Below are 19,510 nucleotides of genomic sequence, written 5' to 3'. Positions count from 1 at the left end.
TGGAGGGTAATGAAAGCAAAGAGTCAATAACTGAAAAAATAAAAAGTAAAAAATTCCTAGCAGTGAATTAAAACAAAACCATTGTGTTTATAGACAGAATGTGCTACAATTATTTACAAGTGAACCTAAAGTTAATCTTACCTCTTAATCATGATTATTTACCCATTTTTAATTAGTGTCTTGTAGACATCCACATGGTGAGATTCACTGTGGTATATTCATATATGTACATAGGAAAGTTAGGTAAGATTCATTCCACTGTTCTTCCCTTATCCTATCAATCCCTCTTCCCTCCCCCTCAATCCCTTTCCTCTACTCCACTGATCTTTCATTTCTGCATTTCACATAAATATTGAGATCTACCAAACAAAGAACTGAAAGGATTACTTATTAATTAAAGATATAACACATTTCTTTCCAAAACAAAACAAAACAAAACAAAAACCAAGAGGGGGGCAGTTTACTGTGGTTTAAATCCAGGTGTACTTTACTACTGAGTTACATTCCCAGACCTGTTTATTTTTTATTTTAAGACAGGGCTTGCTAAATTGCTGAAACTGGTCTCAAACGCTCATCCTCCTGGCCTCAGTCTCCTGGGTTGCTGGGATTATAGGAATGTGCCAATGTGCCAGTCCCAAAGGTTTTCTGATTAGTTGTAGTGCCAGTTACGTCAAATGAAAGAGCTAAGAAGATTTTCAGAGGAGCCACCCTTTCTAAAATTTTTATTTTTTTATTTTTATTTTTTGGAGGTGCTGGGGATTAAACCCAGGGCCTCATGCCTACTAGGCAAACATTCTACTACTGAACCACATCCCTCAGAGCAACCACTCCTAATGCCATTCTTTATGTTCTCAAACAGATGCCAAAGGAAAGAAAAGCTTTTCCACCTTGTTTGTATGTCTCTTCTACATCCTGACCTTTCCTCAACAGAATCTATATATTTGCAATATTGCTTGACCTCTCCTGCTGACTTCAAACAGATTGATGGATTTGGAAATTACATATTGTGCCTTCTTCCCATAACCCATATTCCAGCCACTTGTCCCAATCAACTAAAAAGTGTGTATTAATAATGATGAAAGTTTTTTTTTTTTTAAACTTGGGCTTAATTTCAAAATCATTGTTGATCATATTTGATGTTTACATAGATTGCTTGAGACTAGTAAGCACCATAATCAATAACCAATCTACACCATCCTAAATTTTTTTTAACTAGTAAACAACTTTACTACACATTCTACACATTGATATTGCTTTCCATGGTATATGCTTCTGAAGGACCTTCCTGTTCCTCCGTACCCTCAGAATTAAGCCTCTTGAATAATCTTAAATTAATCTTAATGAGGCAGACATCTTGTAGTGAGCCATAAAGTTTCTAGTTGGAAAAAAAAAAAAAAAAGGCAGAAAAATACATATAAGGACTATAACATTGTTTTAAAAACTATCCTTCAGTAAACTTTACTAGCTTTGTCAGCCCAGTAAACATTTACTGTGATGTTAGTGATGTTTTCAGTGATTTATCTTCTTGCTCCTAAATGTTCGAAAGGGATGCTTGGTAAAAGATTTGTCCTATAAGGAGGTACAATTGGTGGTCTAGAGGACCAACAAAGGTAGCAAGGGAGCAAAATCAAGACAATGAATTGGGCATTTAGAAAAATGTTAAGAGAAACAGAAAAGGAGACAGAGCAAGTTGTCATGTGAATATAATTGCCCATCCAAACAATGTGATTTAAGGGTATTACTAAATTATCCAGGCTGGCATCAATAACCTGCAATCCTCCTTCTTCAGCCTCCCAAGTCACTGGGATTGCAGGTGCCACCATGCAAGGTTGTGATTCATTCTTGAGCTCCATAATGCAAATAAAAGTGTTTGATTCACCACAACTGGAAAAACAGTGTGGAGTAAGGGGGACACCTTGACATTTATGTGTAATTGTAACACATGTAACACCCAAAAACCTTCACCTGAAGACTTCTAGAGCTGATAAGCAAATTCTACAAACAAAATCAACATACAAAAATCAATAGCTTTTTTTATACACCAATACCCACCAAAAAAGAAATATGAAAAACAATTCCATTTGCAACAGCGCAAAAAATAAAAAAATAAAAAACACAACCTAGGAATACATTTAACCAAAGAGATGAAAGACCTTTAGAATGAAAATTTCACACTACTGAAGACAGAAATGAAAAAATACTAGAGGATAAAAAGACCTTCCATGTTAATGGATAGGCAGAATTAATATTGTTAAAATACTAATAACACTCTTCACAGAACTAAAAAACAAAGAAGTACTAATATTCACATGCAAGAAGAAAAGACCCAGAATAGCCAAAGCAATTCTGAACAATAAGAGCAATGCTGGATACATCACAATACTAAATTTCAAATTATGCTACAGGACTATAGTAACAAAATCAGGATGATACTGGTGTAAAAACAGACATGTAGATCAATAGACTAAAATAGAAGACACAGAGAAAAATCCAAATATAGTCATCTGATTCTTGATAAAAGCACCAAAAACATATATTTGAGCAAAGACAGAACTTTTTAAACAAATGATGCTGTAAAAACTGGACAACCATATGTAGCAGAATAAAATTATATCCCTGTCTCTTGCTCTGCACAAAAATCAATTTGAAGTGGATCAAAGACCTAGGAAATAGATCAGAAACTATGCAATTCCTAGAAGAAAACATAGGGTTACATAGATACAGGCATCAACTTTCTCAACAGGACTCCCTAAAGTCGGAAAATAATAACTAAGAATTAATAAATGGGATGACAAAAAATTAAAAAGCGTCTGCAGGATAGAGGAAACGAGTATGAAGAGACAGCCTACAGAACAGAAGAAAATCTTCACTAGCTACTATTCAGATAGAGGATTAATATCCAGAGCATATAAAGAACTCAAAACACACACACACACACACACACACACACACACAAAATCCCAAACCAATCAATAAGTGGACAAATGGACTAATTAGACAGTTCTCAAAAGAAGAAATACAGTAAAACTCCACATCAAGTACAACCACAAGAACAGGATTCTAATTAGAATAAGTTATATTTTGTATGTATAAAATTTCGAAATACACTCTACTGTCATATATATCTAAAAAGAACAAATTAAAAAAATTAATTTAAAAAAAGAAATACAGATAGCCAAGAAATACATGAAAAAATGTTCAGTATCTTTAGCACTTAGGAAAATGCAAATCAAAATTACACTAAGATTTCATCTCACTCCAGTTAAAATGACAATCACCAAGAATACAAGGAACACTAAGTGCTGGTGAGGATATGGGGGAAGGTACATTATTCACTGTTGGTGGAACTGTAAATTAGTACAACTACTAAGGAAATTAGTTACGGCGTTTCCTCAAAACCTAAAGAATGGAACCAACCAGCTATACAACTCCTGGTATTTTTTCAAAAGAATTAAAAGTCAGCATACTAGAGTAATGCATGTATACCATGTTTACATCAACACAATTCACAATAGCCAAGTTATGAAATCAGCCTAGCTCTCTGTCAACAGATTAATGGTTAAAGAAAATGTGGTTTATATACACAATGGAGTTTTATTTAGTCAAAAAGAACAAAATTATGTCATTTGCAGGAAAATGGATGGAACTGGAGAACATCACGTCAAGCAAAATAGCCTGATTTTAAAAGTCATGGGTTGTACGTTCACTCTCATATGTGGAAGCTAGACAGAAAAAAAATTTTAAAAGGATCCTCTGGAAAATAGAAGGGAGATGAGTAGAACTGAGGAAAGGGATTGGGTGGGGGTAAGGGAAAGAGAAGATATTGGGGATTGAAGCTGACTATTTTATGCACATGTTATGAATATGTCACAATGAACCCCACTATATTGTTTTGAGTACATTATAGTAACCCATACAAGAATTATACAGCCATTTAAAATTATTTCTCAAAGAGGTTTTTGTTTTGTTTTGTTTTTGTTTTTTTGGGGTTTTTTTTTTTTGGTACTAGGGGTCAAACCCAGAGGTGCTCAACCACTGAGCCACATTCCCAGCCCTTTTTAAATATTTTTATTAGAGACAGAGTCTCACTGAGTTGCTGAGACTGGGTTTGAACTCATGATCCTCCTTGTTCAGCCTCCCGAACCGCTGGGATTACAGGCATACGCCACCAAGTCCAGTTCAGTTTTTAAAGACACAAGATAATAAGGAAAGCGATATGTGATACATTAGCCCAAATTTACACATAAAAACTGTATTAATATATAGCATGATGCCTGAAATAAACATCAATATTTTAATATTTACTTCTGCCTAGATATATCACAGGATATTTTCATTTTTTTATAGTTTCCTGTGTTTTCAATATTTTTTCTTTAAAAAATTTATATTTATAAGTTGAAAATGTTACATAAAAATTTAATATAATTCTAATTCTATTAACCCTTTAGCGTACCGATATTCATTTCATATTTATCCTTCAGTTTCTACTTTTCATTTAGTTTTTCTTTGGAATTTTTTTTTTCCAATTTATCTGTCATTTTGTGCTTTTATTGTAAAATGTCTTAAATCCTAATGGAATCTAATATAAACATTCAAAATGTTTTTTAAAAAAAGACAATGATTGTCTAATGGAGGTTATTATGAAAGTGAACTGGATGATATATGTGAAGATCTTTATAATAATCAAAACACAGCTGTATCTTTTAAATAGTAGCTATTCATTTTTTTATAAAAGAGGGAAACAAATAGACATAGCAAGTTGCTATGTGAATATAATTGCCCACCACAGAATGTGATTCACACTATTTTCTCCTGCTTGGTACTAAGAATTGAACCAGTACCGGGGCTATTTTACCAAAAGGCAACATTTCCCCGCCCTTTTTTCTTATATTATTATTTTGAGATAGGGTCTTGCTAAGGTTGCCGAGGCTGGCGTATTAGAACCAATAACAGGCTCTGTATGTGTACAAATTGTGCATAAGCACCAATTCTTCAGAATGGACACTAGCCAGTGAAACATACTTGAGTACTCTTCCTGAATGCCAACCCCAGCATTAGGATATGACCCACAGATTCAAAGAAGAAGAAAACAAGTAACTTTATACCAAAGATCCTTGTCTGCTTGACACTTTTCACCTTAAAATGGTGAGGTGTGACATGGGTGGGTAAAGAGGTAGGTGGTACTCAAGCCAAGACTAAGGGTTAATGAGGAGAAAGAAATCCTTAAAAGTTTTTCATAAAACCAATATGAAACACTAAAATGGTGACTGTTTAAGTTATGTACCAAAAGCTTAGAAACTCAGAAGGTGAATAACAGAACACAACTTATGGGTTACAGACCACAAAACCATTTGTAAATGGTGGATATTTGATTTTCAAAGTGTATATTGGGTATATTGAAATATAAACAAATTTGTGAATATTTGTTTTCAGGAAAAAGAACAGGCAAAGTTACTGGGTATTGATTGTTAATTTATAAAAATGAATAATTTGCTTTTCACTCATTGAAAGGATTCTTTTATTAGTGTACTATAATTAATAGGTTGTTATATATTTGTACATGCACACAATATAACAATATAATTTGGTCAATATTGTTATCCAGTATTTCTCCTTCCCTCTTCTCCTTCCTCTTAGTCCCTTTTCCTCTACTTTGCAGGTATCTCTTCGATTTTCTCTCAAGATTCCCCTCCCACACCTTTTCTTTCCTTTTCCTAACTTTCACATCTGAGAGAAAATGTGACCCTTGACTTTCTGAGTTTGGTTTATTTCACTTAACATAATGATGTCAAGTTCCATCCATTTTCCTACAAATGACATAACTTCATTCTTCTTTTTGGCTGAATAAATCCCACTGTGTATATGAACCACATTTTCTTTATCCATTCTTCAGTTGATGGACACCGAGGATGGTTTCATCCCACCGAGGATGGATTTAAATCTCCACTGAATTCTCTAATTTTATATGTGGAAAACTAGGTAAGTTGTTCTACTCACTGGGATAATGAAACTACTACATTGAAACTATTGGCTTATAATGATTTTAAAAATGAAACTATTGGCTTATAATGATTTTAAGAATATAATAAGGGAACCTCCTGCTCTTTCCACTTCTTACCTTACTGCATCTAGGTAAGTAAAGTACCTAACCCTAATAGAAATTAAATCAAAGAAAAATGACTGCAAATTTTCCATAACAACCAGGATGGAGATGCAATTAAGTCAGGATTCTTCATACAGTTACCTGGGACTATACCAAAAGGAAGCAATATTCCTTTACAGAATTCAAAGAATAAACTAAGAACAGTAGTAAAATGTGATAATAGTGCTCTGATTCCCTACATGCAAAATGAGAGCATTCCTGACCTATAGACAGTAAAATTTGGCTTGAGGACCACAAAAATAAATTCACCAATTATTTAAACTCTAAATTTTATGACAATTTTAAGCACTGACCTGGTGGTGTCCATGGGAATAAAGGTGAAACTGTACTAGTCAAAATAAAAGGGTTGCAGCAGAATTAAGGAGAGACTCTAGAACCCAGAGGTCCTCTGGATCAGTTCAAATACCTACATGTCCTTGAACACGCTACTTTATTTCTCTAGATTTCAGTTAACTTGTTCCAAGTACAGATGAGGGCTCTTTAGTTGATATATACGCAATTGTACCAAAATTCTTCAATTCATTACCTATAGTTCCATACAGTCTTCGTTTTACCTCTTATTGGCAATGGTAAAAAGGTGAGAGAGACTCTTTGGGGTATATTGGTCATTTCTTTTAGTTGAATGCATGCTAAGATGTTACATAAAAAAACTCCAAAAAGGCCGGGGACAACAGCACACACCTGTAATCCCAGCAGCTGTGAGGCTGACGCAGGATGATCAAGAGTTCAAAGCCAGTCTCGCCAACTTAGCGAGGGAGACCCTGTCTCTAAATGTAAATATTAAAAAAAGGGCTGGGTATGTGGCTCAGAGGTTAAGCATCCCTGGGTTCAATCCCTAGTACCAAAAAACAAACAAAAACTCCAAAAGGCTTTTAAGGTAACACTTTGTGCATTATTCTGTATCTCCTGACTTTATCTATTTTTAAAAATATTTTTAGTTGTAGATGGACACAATACCTTTATTTTATTTATTTATTTTTTATGTGGTGCTGAGGATCAAACCCAGTGCCTCACACAAGCTAGGCAAGCACTCTACCACTGAGCCACAACTCCAGTGCCCCTCCTGTCTTTAAATTACTGAAAAGATTAGGAAAAACTTCTGGGGACCTCAAGAGTTTTTACCTAGCAAACAAGATTTGATCTGATGAAAACCAAGGAAGTCAGTGATACGCTGCAATGAGTGGGCAATGGATTACTGCTTAACGTGCAACCATAGATTTTTAAATACCTTTGTTAAGAGTTTCTTATATAAGAAAAATGAAGTATGTAGTAATGTGAACAATACTTAAAAAAGAGATGCACTGAAGGTTGGCTGGGATCTGTTCAACCTTTTCACAATGCTTTTAATGAAGCTCTTCTGAATTTGGCCAAGACTTCATGCTATGCTGTCAGCAACACAATAATTAAAGACTAATGTGAATAAATATCATATCAAATGTAAAATTTCTGTTAAAAGATAATTTTAATAAATATCATGTAAACACTATCTATACACTAAACAAGAAGTAGATGATAGTGACCTCAACTTTATCAATGTTAGGAATAACATTCTTCACAACATCATTTTAGACACAAGGCTACTTCACATACCACTTCTGTTGATGTTTCTGCATGTTCAGAAGTAACATGTTCTTGAAGAGATGTCTCCGTGTAGCCCATTTTTCCACAATAGGGACAAGTAAAAGACTGTGGCTGCTCTACAGAGAAAGCTTCCCCACCATAGTACAAATCTGAAAAATAAAGTACAATCAAATTGAGATATAATTCTTATTAGTTTTTTAATGTATAAAAACATAACCATATGGTACAATAAAGAAAAAAGTGCACCTGAAATATCCACTTTACTCTGCCAAGGAATGCCTAGATACCTCTTTGTTTATATCTGAAACACTTTTTATTCCCACAGGGCACCAGACTACTCTTTCAACATTCTTTCCCCAAATAGCTACGCTATCTGGAAAAGAAAACAAAGCAAACTATTTTCTCCCTGCTATAGTCTGAAATGTCCCCCTAAGGCCCATGTGTTAAAGCCTGTGGTGCTAATGGGAAGTGGTAGAAACTTAAAGAGGTGGGGCCTAACTTGGAGGAAGTTAGGTCACTGAGGATGTGCTCTTGAAGGGACCTTTGGGACCTTAGCCCCTTTTTCTTTCTCTTTGCTTCCCAGCTGTCATGAAGAGACTAGGCTTCCTTCACCATGTGTTACTGCATAATGTACTATGCCACCACAGGCCCAAAGCAAAAGAGTCAAATATTCACAGATTGAAAACTCTGAAACCATGAGTCAAAATAAACCTTTCCTCCTTTTAAGTTGATTATATCAGTTATTTTGTCACAATGACAAAAAAGCTAATATAATCCTCTTCATTTAAATTTTAAAGTGCTCATTCCACATGTGTATCTGCTTAATGGTAATTAATTTTTCCTTCTCTACCTACTGTGGCAACAATGATATCAATAGATTTAGGAGAATGTATTACACATAAACAAGTGCTCAGAGGGAAAGAATAGACCACTATGATCAATAGAAAAACTAACTAGCAGATGCTACTATTTGTGGGACATAAAATTCTAAGAGCAGAAAGGATCCTAGGCATTCAGTTTTTGTGGATATGATTTGAAAAGGGTACTACCACAATACACTCTGTCCAAATGGGTTATTGAAGAACTAACCAGACAGAGTCTGTGGGAATAATCTGTTTGCCTCATTAATTTATCTCAGAAAATAAGTCTACTTTTCTCCACTGGTAGCACAAAAGAAAATCAAAACATATTTAATATGTTACACAACTCCACTTCACTACAAAGAACTGAACCCAGGTCCTCACGCAAGTATTCTGCCACTAAGTAAATCACCAGTCCCCTACAGATTCCTTTAACATGAAACTAAGAGAAGAGCATAAGATAACTTTTGTAAGAAGAAGAAATAAAAGTATTCACTACATGATATTTGTTTATATTCATTCTTTGGGAGCTTTAAATTATCTTAAAAGCATTTACCCATTAGGTATATATTGACAATTTATTATAAGAACAAGATTCACTGAAATACCCCAGGGAATTTGGGATAGTTGAGAATAAATGTATATATTAAAGAGCATAACTTCCTCATCCAATGAAGGAGATCTATCAAAACCCCACAGCCATTATATCACTGGTAAAAGACTAGATACTTTTCCCCTAAGATCAGAAACAAGACAAGGGTGTCTACTCTTGCCACTTTTATTCAATATTTTACTAGAGGATGTAAGCAGAGAAAATGAGGGAAGAAGTAAAATGACCTCTATCTGCAGATGACATGACCTTGTTTATAGAGAATCCTAGGGAAACAAATAAAAAACTACTAGAATTAATTTCAGCAACAGTGCAGTATATAAGATCTATATTAAAAAAGCAATTGTTTTTCTACATATTTGAAATAACCCCAAAATAAAACAATTTTACTTATAAAAGCAAAAACAAGAAAATACTTTGGAATACATTTAATTAAACAAGTGCAAAACTTATGCTGATAACTATAAAACTTTGTCAGAAGAAATTAAAGACCTAAATAAGTAAAGATATCCTATGATCATAGGCCACTGATTTAACATTAGAATTATTATAATTATGAATATTATTAAGACTCTCCAAACTAACCTACAGATTCAATAAAATCCCCATCAAAATTCCAGGTGGTTTCTTTATAAAAATTAACAAGCTGATCCTAAAATTCACACAAAAATTCAAAGGACCAAGAATACCCAAAATAATCCTGAAAAGGAATAAAAATTGGAAGATCCACACAATTTCAAAACTTACTTTTAAACTAGAAAAGATAGTGTAGGCCTGGCATAAATGGACACACCGGCCAATGAAATACATTGAGTAAACAGAAATAAACCCTCATTAATGGTCAACTTAATAAGAGTACCAAATTCCAATATTCTTTGGATAAAGAATAGATTCTTTAAAAAAAAAGAAAAGAAGGTTCTTTAATGATGCTTGGGCAACTAAATATCCATCTGCAAAAAATGAAGCTGACCCTCTACCTCAACTCCCTATACAAAAAAATTCTGCTAGGCAGTGGAACACGCCTGTAATTCCAGCTACTCAGGAGGCAAAGACAGAAGTATTGAAAATTCAAAGCCAATGTGGCCAACTTTTAACGATATACTGTCTCAAATTAAAATAAAATAAATGGGCTCAGTGGTAAAGAAAGCACTTGCCTAGCATGTACAAGGCCCTGGGATTGATCCTAATACAGGGGAAAAATAAAATTCTATTGCAATTCAATCATAAAGGCACACTATGTAATTTTTAAAATAGGCAAAGGATTTGAATTGACATTTCCTCAACAAAGATAAACAAATGGCCAGTAAGTACAAGAAAACATGCTTACATCATTAATCATCAGAGAAATGGAAATCAAAACCACCTGAGATACCACTTCATACACGTTATTAAGAAGCGCTATGACCAAAAAAGACAAATACTAATAGCAAGTTTTGGCTAGGTAAGAAATTATAGCATGAAACATTATAGCTTTTCTTATAGATGAACAATGATTCCTAATAAATTGCAGAAATGATCTGCATTCTAAGAACTAGAGCAAGAATTACTACTTGTGTGTTGCTGACAAGAAGAGTTATTTTGACTTTATTCCTTCTTTACTAAAGCACTCTTCTATTTCATACCTTGTCAGGCATGTATATTTTGGAATGGCCTCAAAAAAAGTAAACTATGATTTAGAGACAGAAGTACTTAAAATAAAACAGCATAATTTTTAATGAGTTTTGACCCTCATGTTTGCTATTAAGGATAGTTTTAAAACATTTTACCTTTGCTTCTTCACGCAAATACACATAAAATTCCAAATGACCATTTATTAAAATTGTCTTTAAATACTTACCAAAATCTACCCTTGTTAATATGCACTGCATTGGGTGGTCAGTTGTATGCCTTGTTGTTGTTGCACCACTTTCATAACAAGATGCACAAAGATCGTAATCGTAGCAAATTAAACACTTATATCTGCGACCTCGAAAATTTCCTTTTAAACATGCATCACAGCTGACACCTATAAAAAAAAATCCTTAATTAGCAGCTATTAAAGTCACTTTCCATTTCATTTTTGTGTTTAAGATTCCTTTTACCCCATATATCTTTTCCACAATGACTAAAAACAACATAATAAAAAGATACGGGAATTTCCAGCATTATGGAAGATTCATTACTCAGTATAGTGAATTTATACTCCAAATAAAAATAACTTAAAATGTTTGATGAAATGTGAAAGTCCCTCAAATAAATGCCTTGAGAGGTTAGCCAGAGAATAAAACCTGAGGTAAAGAGGAACTGGTAACTGAAAGCACAAAAAGGGGCTTTCAGCCCAAGAGCCAAAGCAGGTAAAAATCTGAGTTGAGATTTTATTTTTCCCCACATTTTTATTGGTGCCTAATGATGGGATTTGTTGTTACATATTCATACATGCACACAATAGCACAATATAATTCACTCCTGTGCACTTCCCCACTCCCTCCCTTCCTTCACCGCTTGTTCCCTTTCCTCTTTGGATCTCCATTTTCATGAGATCCCTGTTGACCTTTCTTTTCCTTTTTCCTTTTGAGTTTCTGCATATGAGAAAAAAACATATGATCCTTGACTTTTTGAGTTTGACTTATTTCATCTAACATCATGGTCTCTAGTTCTATCCATTTTCCTTCAAATGACAATTTCATTTGTCTTTATGGCTGAATAAATGAGTTTAGATTTCCACAGCATTGCAGGCTGAAGCACAGGAAGCAAAGATTAAAGCCTGCCAAAGGCGGGTATCTATAAGTAGTTTCCTCATAAAACTGAGACCTGAATATACCCATATTGGACCCATATCCCAGACACAAAAATCAGCTCAGAAGGCTGAGGTAGGAGGATCTCAAGTTCAAAGCTAGCCTCAGCAGCTTAGTGAGACCGTGTATCAAAATTAAAAAAGGGACTAAGGATGTGGTTCATTGGTTAAGCACCTCTGGGTTCAATCCCAGGTAGGTAGGTAGGTAGGTAGGTAGGTAGGTTGGTTAGGTGGTAAGTAGGTAGGTAGGTAGGTAGGTAAGTAAGTCAGAAAGAAAGAAAGAAAGAGAAGAAAGAAAGAAAGAAAAAGAAAGAAAGAAAGAAGAAAGGAAAAGAAAAGAAAGAAGAAAAGAAAAAAGAAAAGAAAAGGAGGAGGGAGGGAGGGAGGGAGGAAGGAAGGAAGGAAAGAGAGAAAGAGAGAAAGAGAAAGAAAGAAAGAGAGAGAGAGAGAAGGAAAGGAAGGGAAGGAAGAAAGAAAAAGAATACTGATATATCAATAGGAAAACTACCAATACAAAATTTTAAAAAGGCGGCAAACTGTCAACGAGTACTACAAAGAACAAACACAAATGGCCAAAAATATATGAAAAGACACTTAATCTCCGTACTGATAAAATATATGGCAATAAGTCAGACATGGTGGTGCACACCTATAATCCCAACAATTTTGGAGGCTCAGTCAGGAGGATCATAAGTTCACTACCAGCCTAGGTAACTAGTGAGACCATCTCAAAATAAAAGAGCTATGATGTAGCTCAGTGGGAGTGAGTTCAATTCCCATTACTTTAAAAAAAATGCAAATAAAACCATGATAGCTATCATTTCACACCTGGCAGAAAAACTAAAAATCATGATATATGATACAAAGATCTAATAAAGGCACAGACTGACAGAAATGGTTTGAAGAGGTAGCTTAGCAGTAGAGTCCTTGCCTTTAAAAAAAAAAAAAAAAAAAAAAATCCCAGAAATAATTCAGAACCTGTTGGTGGAAGTATACCTCAGCTAAATCACTTTGAAAAAATTAAACATGTATCCTTCCTATGATATTACAATTTTATTCTTTTTTTGTTTGTTTTTTTGCAGTGCGGGATTGAACCCAGGCCTTGTGCTTGTGAGGCAAGCACTCTACCAACTGAGCTATATCCCCAGACCTACAATTTACTCTTAAATATATTCCCAGAGGAATCTTCTGCAGTTACACCATATAATATGTTCTAGGTGTTGAGGTTACAACAGTGAACAAAACCAAGTCCTATCCCGGAGGAGCTAACATTTCAATGGATGAAAAGTAGCATAAAAACAGAATAAGTTATGAAACTATGGAGAAAAACTGAGCAAAATATTAGCTTAATATGCAAAGATGATATTTGAAAAAGAAGATGATATATTTCCAAGTTTACTTATTCAAAATAGATTTCAAGCATGACAATGCTTTAATCAGAACAGTAAAAATACTGAACGGAAATAAATGTCTATTTAATCACTGGGTACAATAACCTTGACAAATGTGGTCTGAATTTAGATGCCAGGAAAGCAAACTCGGTTCTGCACACTAACTTTTTGGTGTTTAGCCTGTGGGACAATACTGTGTGGGTTTGCCATGGTGTAGATGCCTACTGACATATGTAAATGATCAAACCCTAAGGTGATTGGGCATGGTGACACTACTCAGTGTCAATAAAAAGACACTGATGATGCTTGTCCCTTATCTACTCTACTCTTCTGATTTAATTCTAAATCATCTACACGGTTTGCTACAGGGACAGGGTACTGGTATCAGGCTTTACTTACAGCCTAACTTGGGTTATCATTTCACCACTGTGACCGAAATAGTTGACAACAACAACTTAAGAGGAGGAGTTCATTCCAGGCTCACAGTTTCAGAGATTCAGGGCATAGTCAGTCAACTACACTGCTCTGGGCCTACGGAGAAGCAGAAGAGCATGATGGAGGAAAGCCATGTAGACTGGTGGCAGCCAGGAAACAGAGAGAGAGGGGAAGGGGTTATCAACAGATAATATTCCAGGGCACAACCCCAGTGACCTACCAACACCAATCACACTCTACCTGCCTACAGATGCTACAGTTACCACTCAGTAGTACATTCAAAATTATTCACATATCAAGTGAATTAGTCCACTGATTAAATTAGAGCTCTCATTATCTAATGATTTCACCTCTGAGTATTCTTTATGTTATCCAACATATGAGCTTTTCAGGGGACAGCTCATATCCAAATCATAGCACAGCTGAATCTAGTAATAATAATCAAGCCTTTAAATAACGAGCCTATATACCCTACCCCCAGCATTGCTAGGGATTAAATCCAGGGTCTTGCATACAGAAAGTCAGCAACCTACCATTGGACAACATCCTCAGCCAAGAAACAGACTTTTGGCTGGGGATTGGAGTTCAATGTTAGAGCATGTGTATAGCAAGGGTGATATATGGGTTCAATCACCAGCACCTGATCCTCCTCACAAAATAAAGAAAAAAGAAACAGGCTGTTGTTGTTCAATTTATATACTATTTTTTGTGGTATCACGTCTATATGTATATTTTCTAGCTGCTTAAATTATGAAAGACATTATCACTCAAGGTCATTATTTCTAACACAGACATTAAAGTTTTGAATACGGTTTCTTAAAATATAAGAAACATTTTATAATTTACAAGGCAAGCAGGCTACAGAGGGTTTTGTGTGTGTCTTTGTGTGTGTGTGTGTGTGTCTGCTATCCTTTCTCACCGTGTTTATAACAGCTGTAAATGCTGCCCTTCGATTCCTTACATAGTCACAAACTTCTTAGGTTATTTTTTCCCCCAGTACTGGGGATAAACCCAGGGTGCTCTACCAGTAAGCTACATCCCCAGCCCTTTTTGTTTTTTTTTATTTTAAGACAGGGTCTCAATAAATTGCTGGCCTCTAATTTGTGATCCTTCTGCCTAAGCCATATGAGTAGCTGGAATCCCAGGCATATGCCAACACTTAGTTAATATTTAATTTTACAGAACACTTCATATTATCTTTGGCATGAAAGTCTCTAAATGAAAGTACAGAGGCATATGAAACTGTAGGCTTTGCCACAGTTTGTCAATAGTAGGCCACTCTCCCCACTCCATGCATTTAGAATCATTTACTCTCCATTTAGCTTTGAGAAGGACATCAAGTTTCTCACTCAAAACAGTCCCTTCTACGTATACCTGTCAGAATTTATGTCATTTTATGGCACAGAATAACAAAACTTGCGCCTTTAGTGTTAACCATAGGTAACTTAAAGATTCTATTGGAAAAAAAAAAAAAACAAAAACAAGTTAGCTCTTCGCTCAAGTCTCTTGGTTAATCAGCAAAAGCTGAAACAGAACAAATACATGGCATATAACAATCAACTCCTTGACAGAGAAGAGTTGCTTCTGATGAGATATCAGTAAGTTATTTTTTTGTGAGGGGAGAGTACTAGAGATTGAACTCAAGAGCACTCAACCACTGAACCACATCCTCAGCCCTTTTTGGTATTTTATTTAGAGACAGGGTCTCACTGAGTTGCTTGGTGCCAACTTTTGCTGAAGCTGGCTTTGAACTCTCGATCCTCCTGTCTCAGTCTCCCAAGCCACTGGGATTACAAGTGTGTGCCACGGCACTGGGCTCGATATTTAATATTTAAGATATTAAGAATTAAAGTTTCTAAAGAAAAGTACTGGACAGAAATAAGTACAGATATTCTCAAGTATTGCCTTGAGAGTCAATGATGGAGAACCACTGGCTCAGCACTGAAATCTATCAGATTAAAAATAATTGTTAGGGCTGGGGGTGTAGCTCCATGGTAAAGCACAGGTTTAGTATGTAGGGGAAGGAAGGAAGGAAGGGAGGGAGGGAGGGAGAGAGAGAGGGAGGGAAGAATAGGTTTCACGTACCATTTGCCTGCAAAACCTGAGTTAACCAAATAATGAAATATGCAATTTGTTGTTTAATAATATAGTTTTAGTCATACCAGATTATAAAGACAATCACTAGTTTGTAAAATGGTAACTAGCATAAGCCACATAAGAAGATGATGACGGGATATTTATGATCCTTCATCTGATCAAATTCATTTATCTTGCTAGGAAATAAAGTTTAACCCCAACTTTGACACTGACACAGGTAAAACCCAAATGAAAAGCACAGTGTATGTCTGCCATTCCCTATCTGTTGTATCTGAACATATTTCTATCCTAGGCATTTACCTTTTATTTAGCAGTTCTGGAAGATAAATACATGAAAGTTATGAACAAAAATCAGAATGCCCTCTAGTGAGTACAGATTTTTTAAAAGCCACTGAAATAATATGTAAAAAGTCTTTCTTATTTTAAAAAAATAAAATAAAGAGGTACTTATATTTAGTGGCTTACAGTTTAGTTTTTTAAAGGGGAAAATCTGCCAGGCACAGTGAGTGGTTCCTGCTTGCTACCCCAGCAACCTGAGAGGCTTAGTAGGAGTATAGCAAGTTTGAGGCCAGTCTCAGCAACTGAGCGAGACCCAGTAAGCAGGTTTTGCAATGTATGCTCTTCCACTTAGTTTTCTTGCTCAAAACTTCAATGCATTCATTCAGCAATTTAAGACAACCCTTTCTGTACTAGGAATCAGTTTTTTTATCCAGGTGAATTCTGCAAGATTTGTGACATAAGGAGCATCCATCCATCCTTTCCTTATTCACCAAGTATCTATTAAAGGCCAAAATACAAGAGTAAACCAATGTATTTGGTAGGGCATGTGTTTAGCATGCACAAGGCCCTGGGTTTGAGCCCTAGCTACACACACACACACACAGTTTTTTTTGCTGAGGGCAAAATAGTGAATTTTTGCCACACAGAGCTTACACTCTAAGTGGTTTTAGTAGTAACTTCATTATTTATTATAAGCCAGATGATTTACACATTATTTTATCAATCTTTGCAGAGTCTTTACTTAGAAAGTGTGATGAAACTTCTTATCTTGGTAGATGATTCAAAGTCAGTTTAATTCTGTACCCCCAAAAGTGAATGAATAGAATGGTTGGATATTATATTTAAGGGTTTCTTTACAAACTTTGTCAAAGAAAGTTTAATTCGTTCCTAAGTTTTTTTGGATAGAGGAACAACTGCCCAATTAATTGTTCACACATATCCATGCCTAGCCTGCAAACAGAAAACTATCCTAGTGCCAATGGCCTTGATCATAAGTGAGCCTAAGAAAAGCCTCTCAGTTTCTTACCTAGAAAGAAAAGTTTCAACATTACTCAATCAACTGAGATTCAGTCATGATGATTAGAGCTTCTAACTTCTAGAAGAGGTATATAAGGAATGCCTGGAATAATGTAGGAATTCAGTGAAAACCTGTTCAATGAACAAAGTGAATGAAAAGATATTTTCCCAGAGTAATCATATAAGAGATCAAAAAAAGTCAAGAGGAAAAGGCATTAATGTGTGTCTATAATTGACTTCTGGATACAAGAATGACCAAATAATGAAAGTAAAGGGGGGAAAAAGAAGGGGATAAATAAATACTAGTTTCTTATAAGAGGGGAAAAAAACTAAATAGGCAAGAACGCTGTACCAAATAATTTTAGGCACAAGCCACTAGGTGGCAAAATCAGCGCAGGAAAGCTTGGTTGCAAGTAATAAGTGATAATACAGCAGTTGGGAGGGGAAACAAGTTGAGAAACCACACCTTTGTTAGCCATAGTTTTGTGGTAATTTTATATGCAAAAGTCAGACTATAAAAAAAGTATTTTTTATATTTGAAAAGCATTTTTACTTTGAAAATACTTGAAAAATACTTTCAAGCCAGGTGTGGTGATGCACACCTGTAATCCCAGCAACTCAAGAGGCTGAGGCAGGACGATCACAAGTAGGGGGCCAACCCTGGCAACTTAGCAACCCCATCTCAAAAAAAAAAAAAAAAAAAAAAATGGGGGGGTGCTGAAGATGCAGTTCAGTGATAGTGTGCTACTAGGTTCAATCAAATGTGTGTGTGTGTTTGTGTGTGTATTGCACATATATATATATCCCAGGACTGGGAGGGTAGTTCAGTAACTGGAGCACTTGCCCAGCATGCACAAGACACTGGGGTTCAATCCCCATAACCACAAAAGGAGAAAAACAAAACAAAAACCCCTAGTGCTACATGCCCCTAGATGCTAGACAGAAACTACTTCATTTTGGAGACATTTTGAGGACCCCACAGTCTGTGAGTCAAGGCAAAGAGCTTGGTTTAGGCTCAAGGTCACCCAAAAGACAAAAGCCCTAAATTTAGGAAAGGTGGTAAATTTCATGAAAATATCCAGTGATTACATGAGTATTTTGTAGAGACTTGTAAAGGACAATCTAGTTACAAATAGATTAAACTTCAAACTGTCGGGGTGGTGGTCTGAAAAAATACATTTAAAAAGACCCAACATAGCTGGGTGCAGTGGTGCATGCCTGTAATCCCAGCAGCTGAGGCAGGAGGATTACAAGTTCAAGGCCAGCCTCTGAAACTTATTAAGGCCGTAAGCAATTCAGCAAGACCCTGACTCTAAATAAAAATACAAAAAAAGGGCTCAGGGGTTAAGTCCCCTGGGTTCAATCCCTAGTACAAAAAAAAAAAAGAAGACAGCACAGCACAGAAGAATCACCTCTAATTCTTCTTCTCTCAATAACCAATAAGTGTTTACTGACCTCGATGTTCTAGACACCTGCTAAGTATTTGATTGGTAAAATATTACTATTCTTTTATAGATAACTGAGACACATAGGCACAAAGTTAACTTGCTCCAAAGGCACACAGGCATTAAGTGACAAACCAGTGATTAAGATGAAAGGCATCAGGCTGGGGTTGTAGCTCAGTGGTAGAGTTCTTGTGAGGCAATGGGTTGGATCTTCAGCACCACATAAAAATAAATGAATAAATAAAACAAAGGTATCATGTCCACCTACAACTAAAAATATTTTTTAAAAAAAGATGAAGTCTCCTACTGATACTTATCTTTTATTAAAAATCTGTATCCACCCCATCCCTCCGCTCTTAATTTTGTGGATGTCTTCGGAACTTTTTATTTATATAATATAGAGATACATATATTTGGTGTCATATTTACTGTTTTCCCTCAACTTTTTATATTTGAAGACCTTAATTTCACCAATTATATCACTTCTCCAAAATGCAACCCTAAGATTAAACAGTTACTCATGATGACATATTTATTTTCAGATAATCAAACAGTTTTTACTTAAGACACTTTTTTTAGCTCTTAGTCTAGAGTAGCATTTTCTTAACTCTGAAAACCCACATCCCTTAGTGATAAGAATGTCAAAGTTTTGCCATCTTCTTTATCTAAAGTTGTTTTCAAAAAACTAGAAATGTCTGGTCTTGTCCCTTCACATCACTATAATTTGAATCCACCAGTATAAATTCTCAATACATTAATTTATTTTCAACTGTTGTATTTTTTTAATATATAAAGAAATCTGGCCTAAATACATCTTCAGAAATGGAAATACCATAAAACTACACTCTATGAACATATC

General features: G+C 35.3%; 1 protein-coding gene across 1 annotated transcript in view; it reads right to left on the bottom strand.

Moving 5' to 3' along the window:
* The window catches only part of LOC306643513 (E3 ubiquitin-protein ligase KCMF1), a 117,043-nt gene that overhangs the window by 62,553 nt on the left and 34,980 nt on the right, over positions 1 to 19,510 (bottom strand). The window contains exons 2-3 of the mRNA XM_079109728.1: positions 11,052 to 11,219; positions 7,754 to 7,893 (exon numbers count right to left, since the gene is read on the bottom strand). Coding sequence (XP_078965854.1) covers positions 7,754 to 7,893; positions 11,052 to 11,219 — 308 coding nt within the window. The remainder of the gene's footprint in view (positions 1 to 7,753; positions 7,894 to 11,051; positions 11,220 to 19,510) is intronic.

This window comes from Sciurus vulgaris, assembly GCF_902686455.1.
Source record: "Sciurus vulgaris genome assembly, chromosome: 14".
NCBI lineage: Eukaryota > Metazoa > Chordata > Mammalia > Rodentia > Sciuridae > Sciurus > Sciurus vulgaris.
The sequence above is the reverse complement of the archived record's forward strand: the minus strand, read 5'-3'. Positions and strand labels throughout refer to the sequence as shown.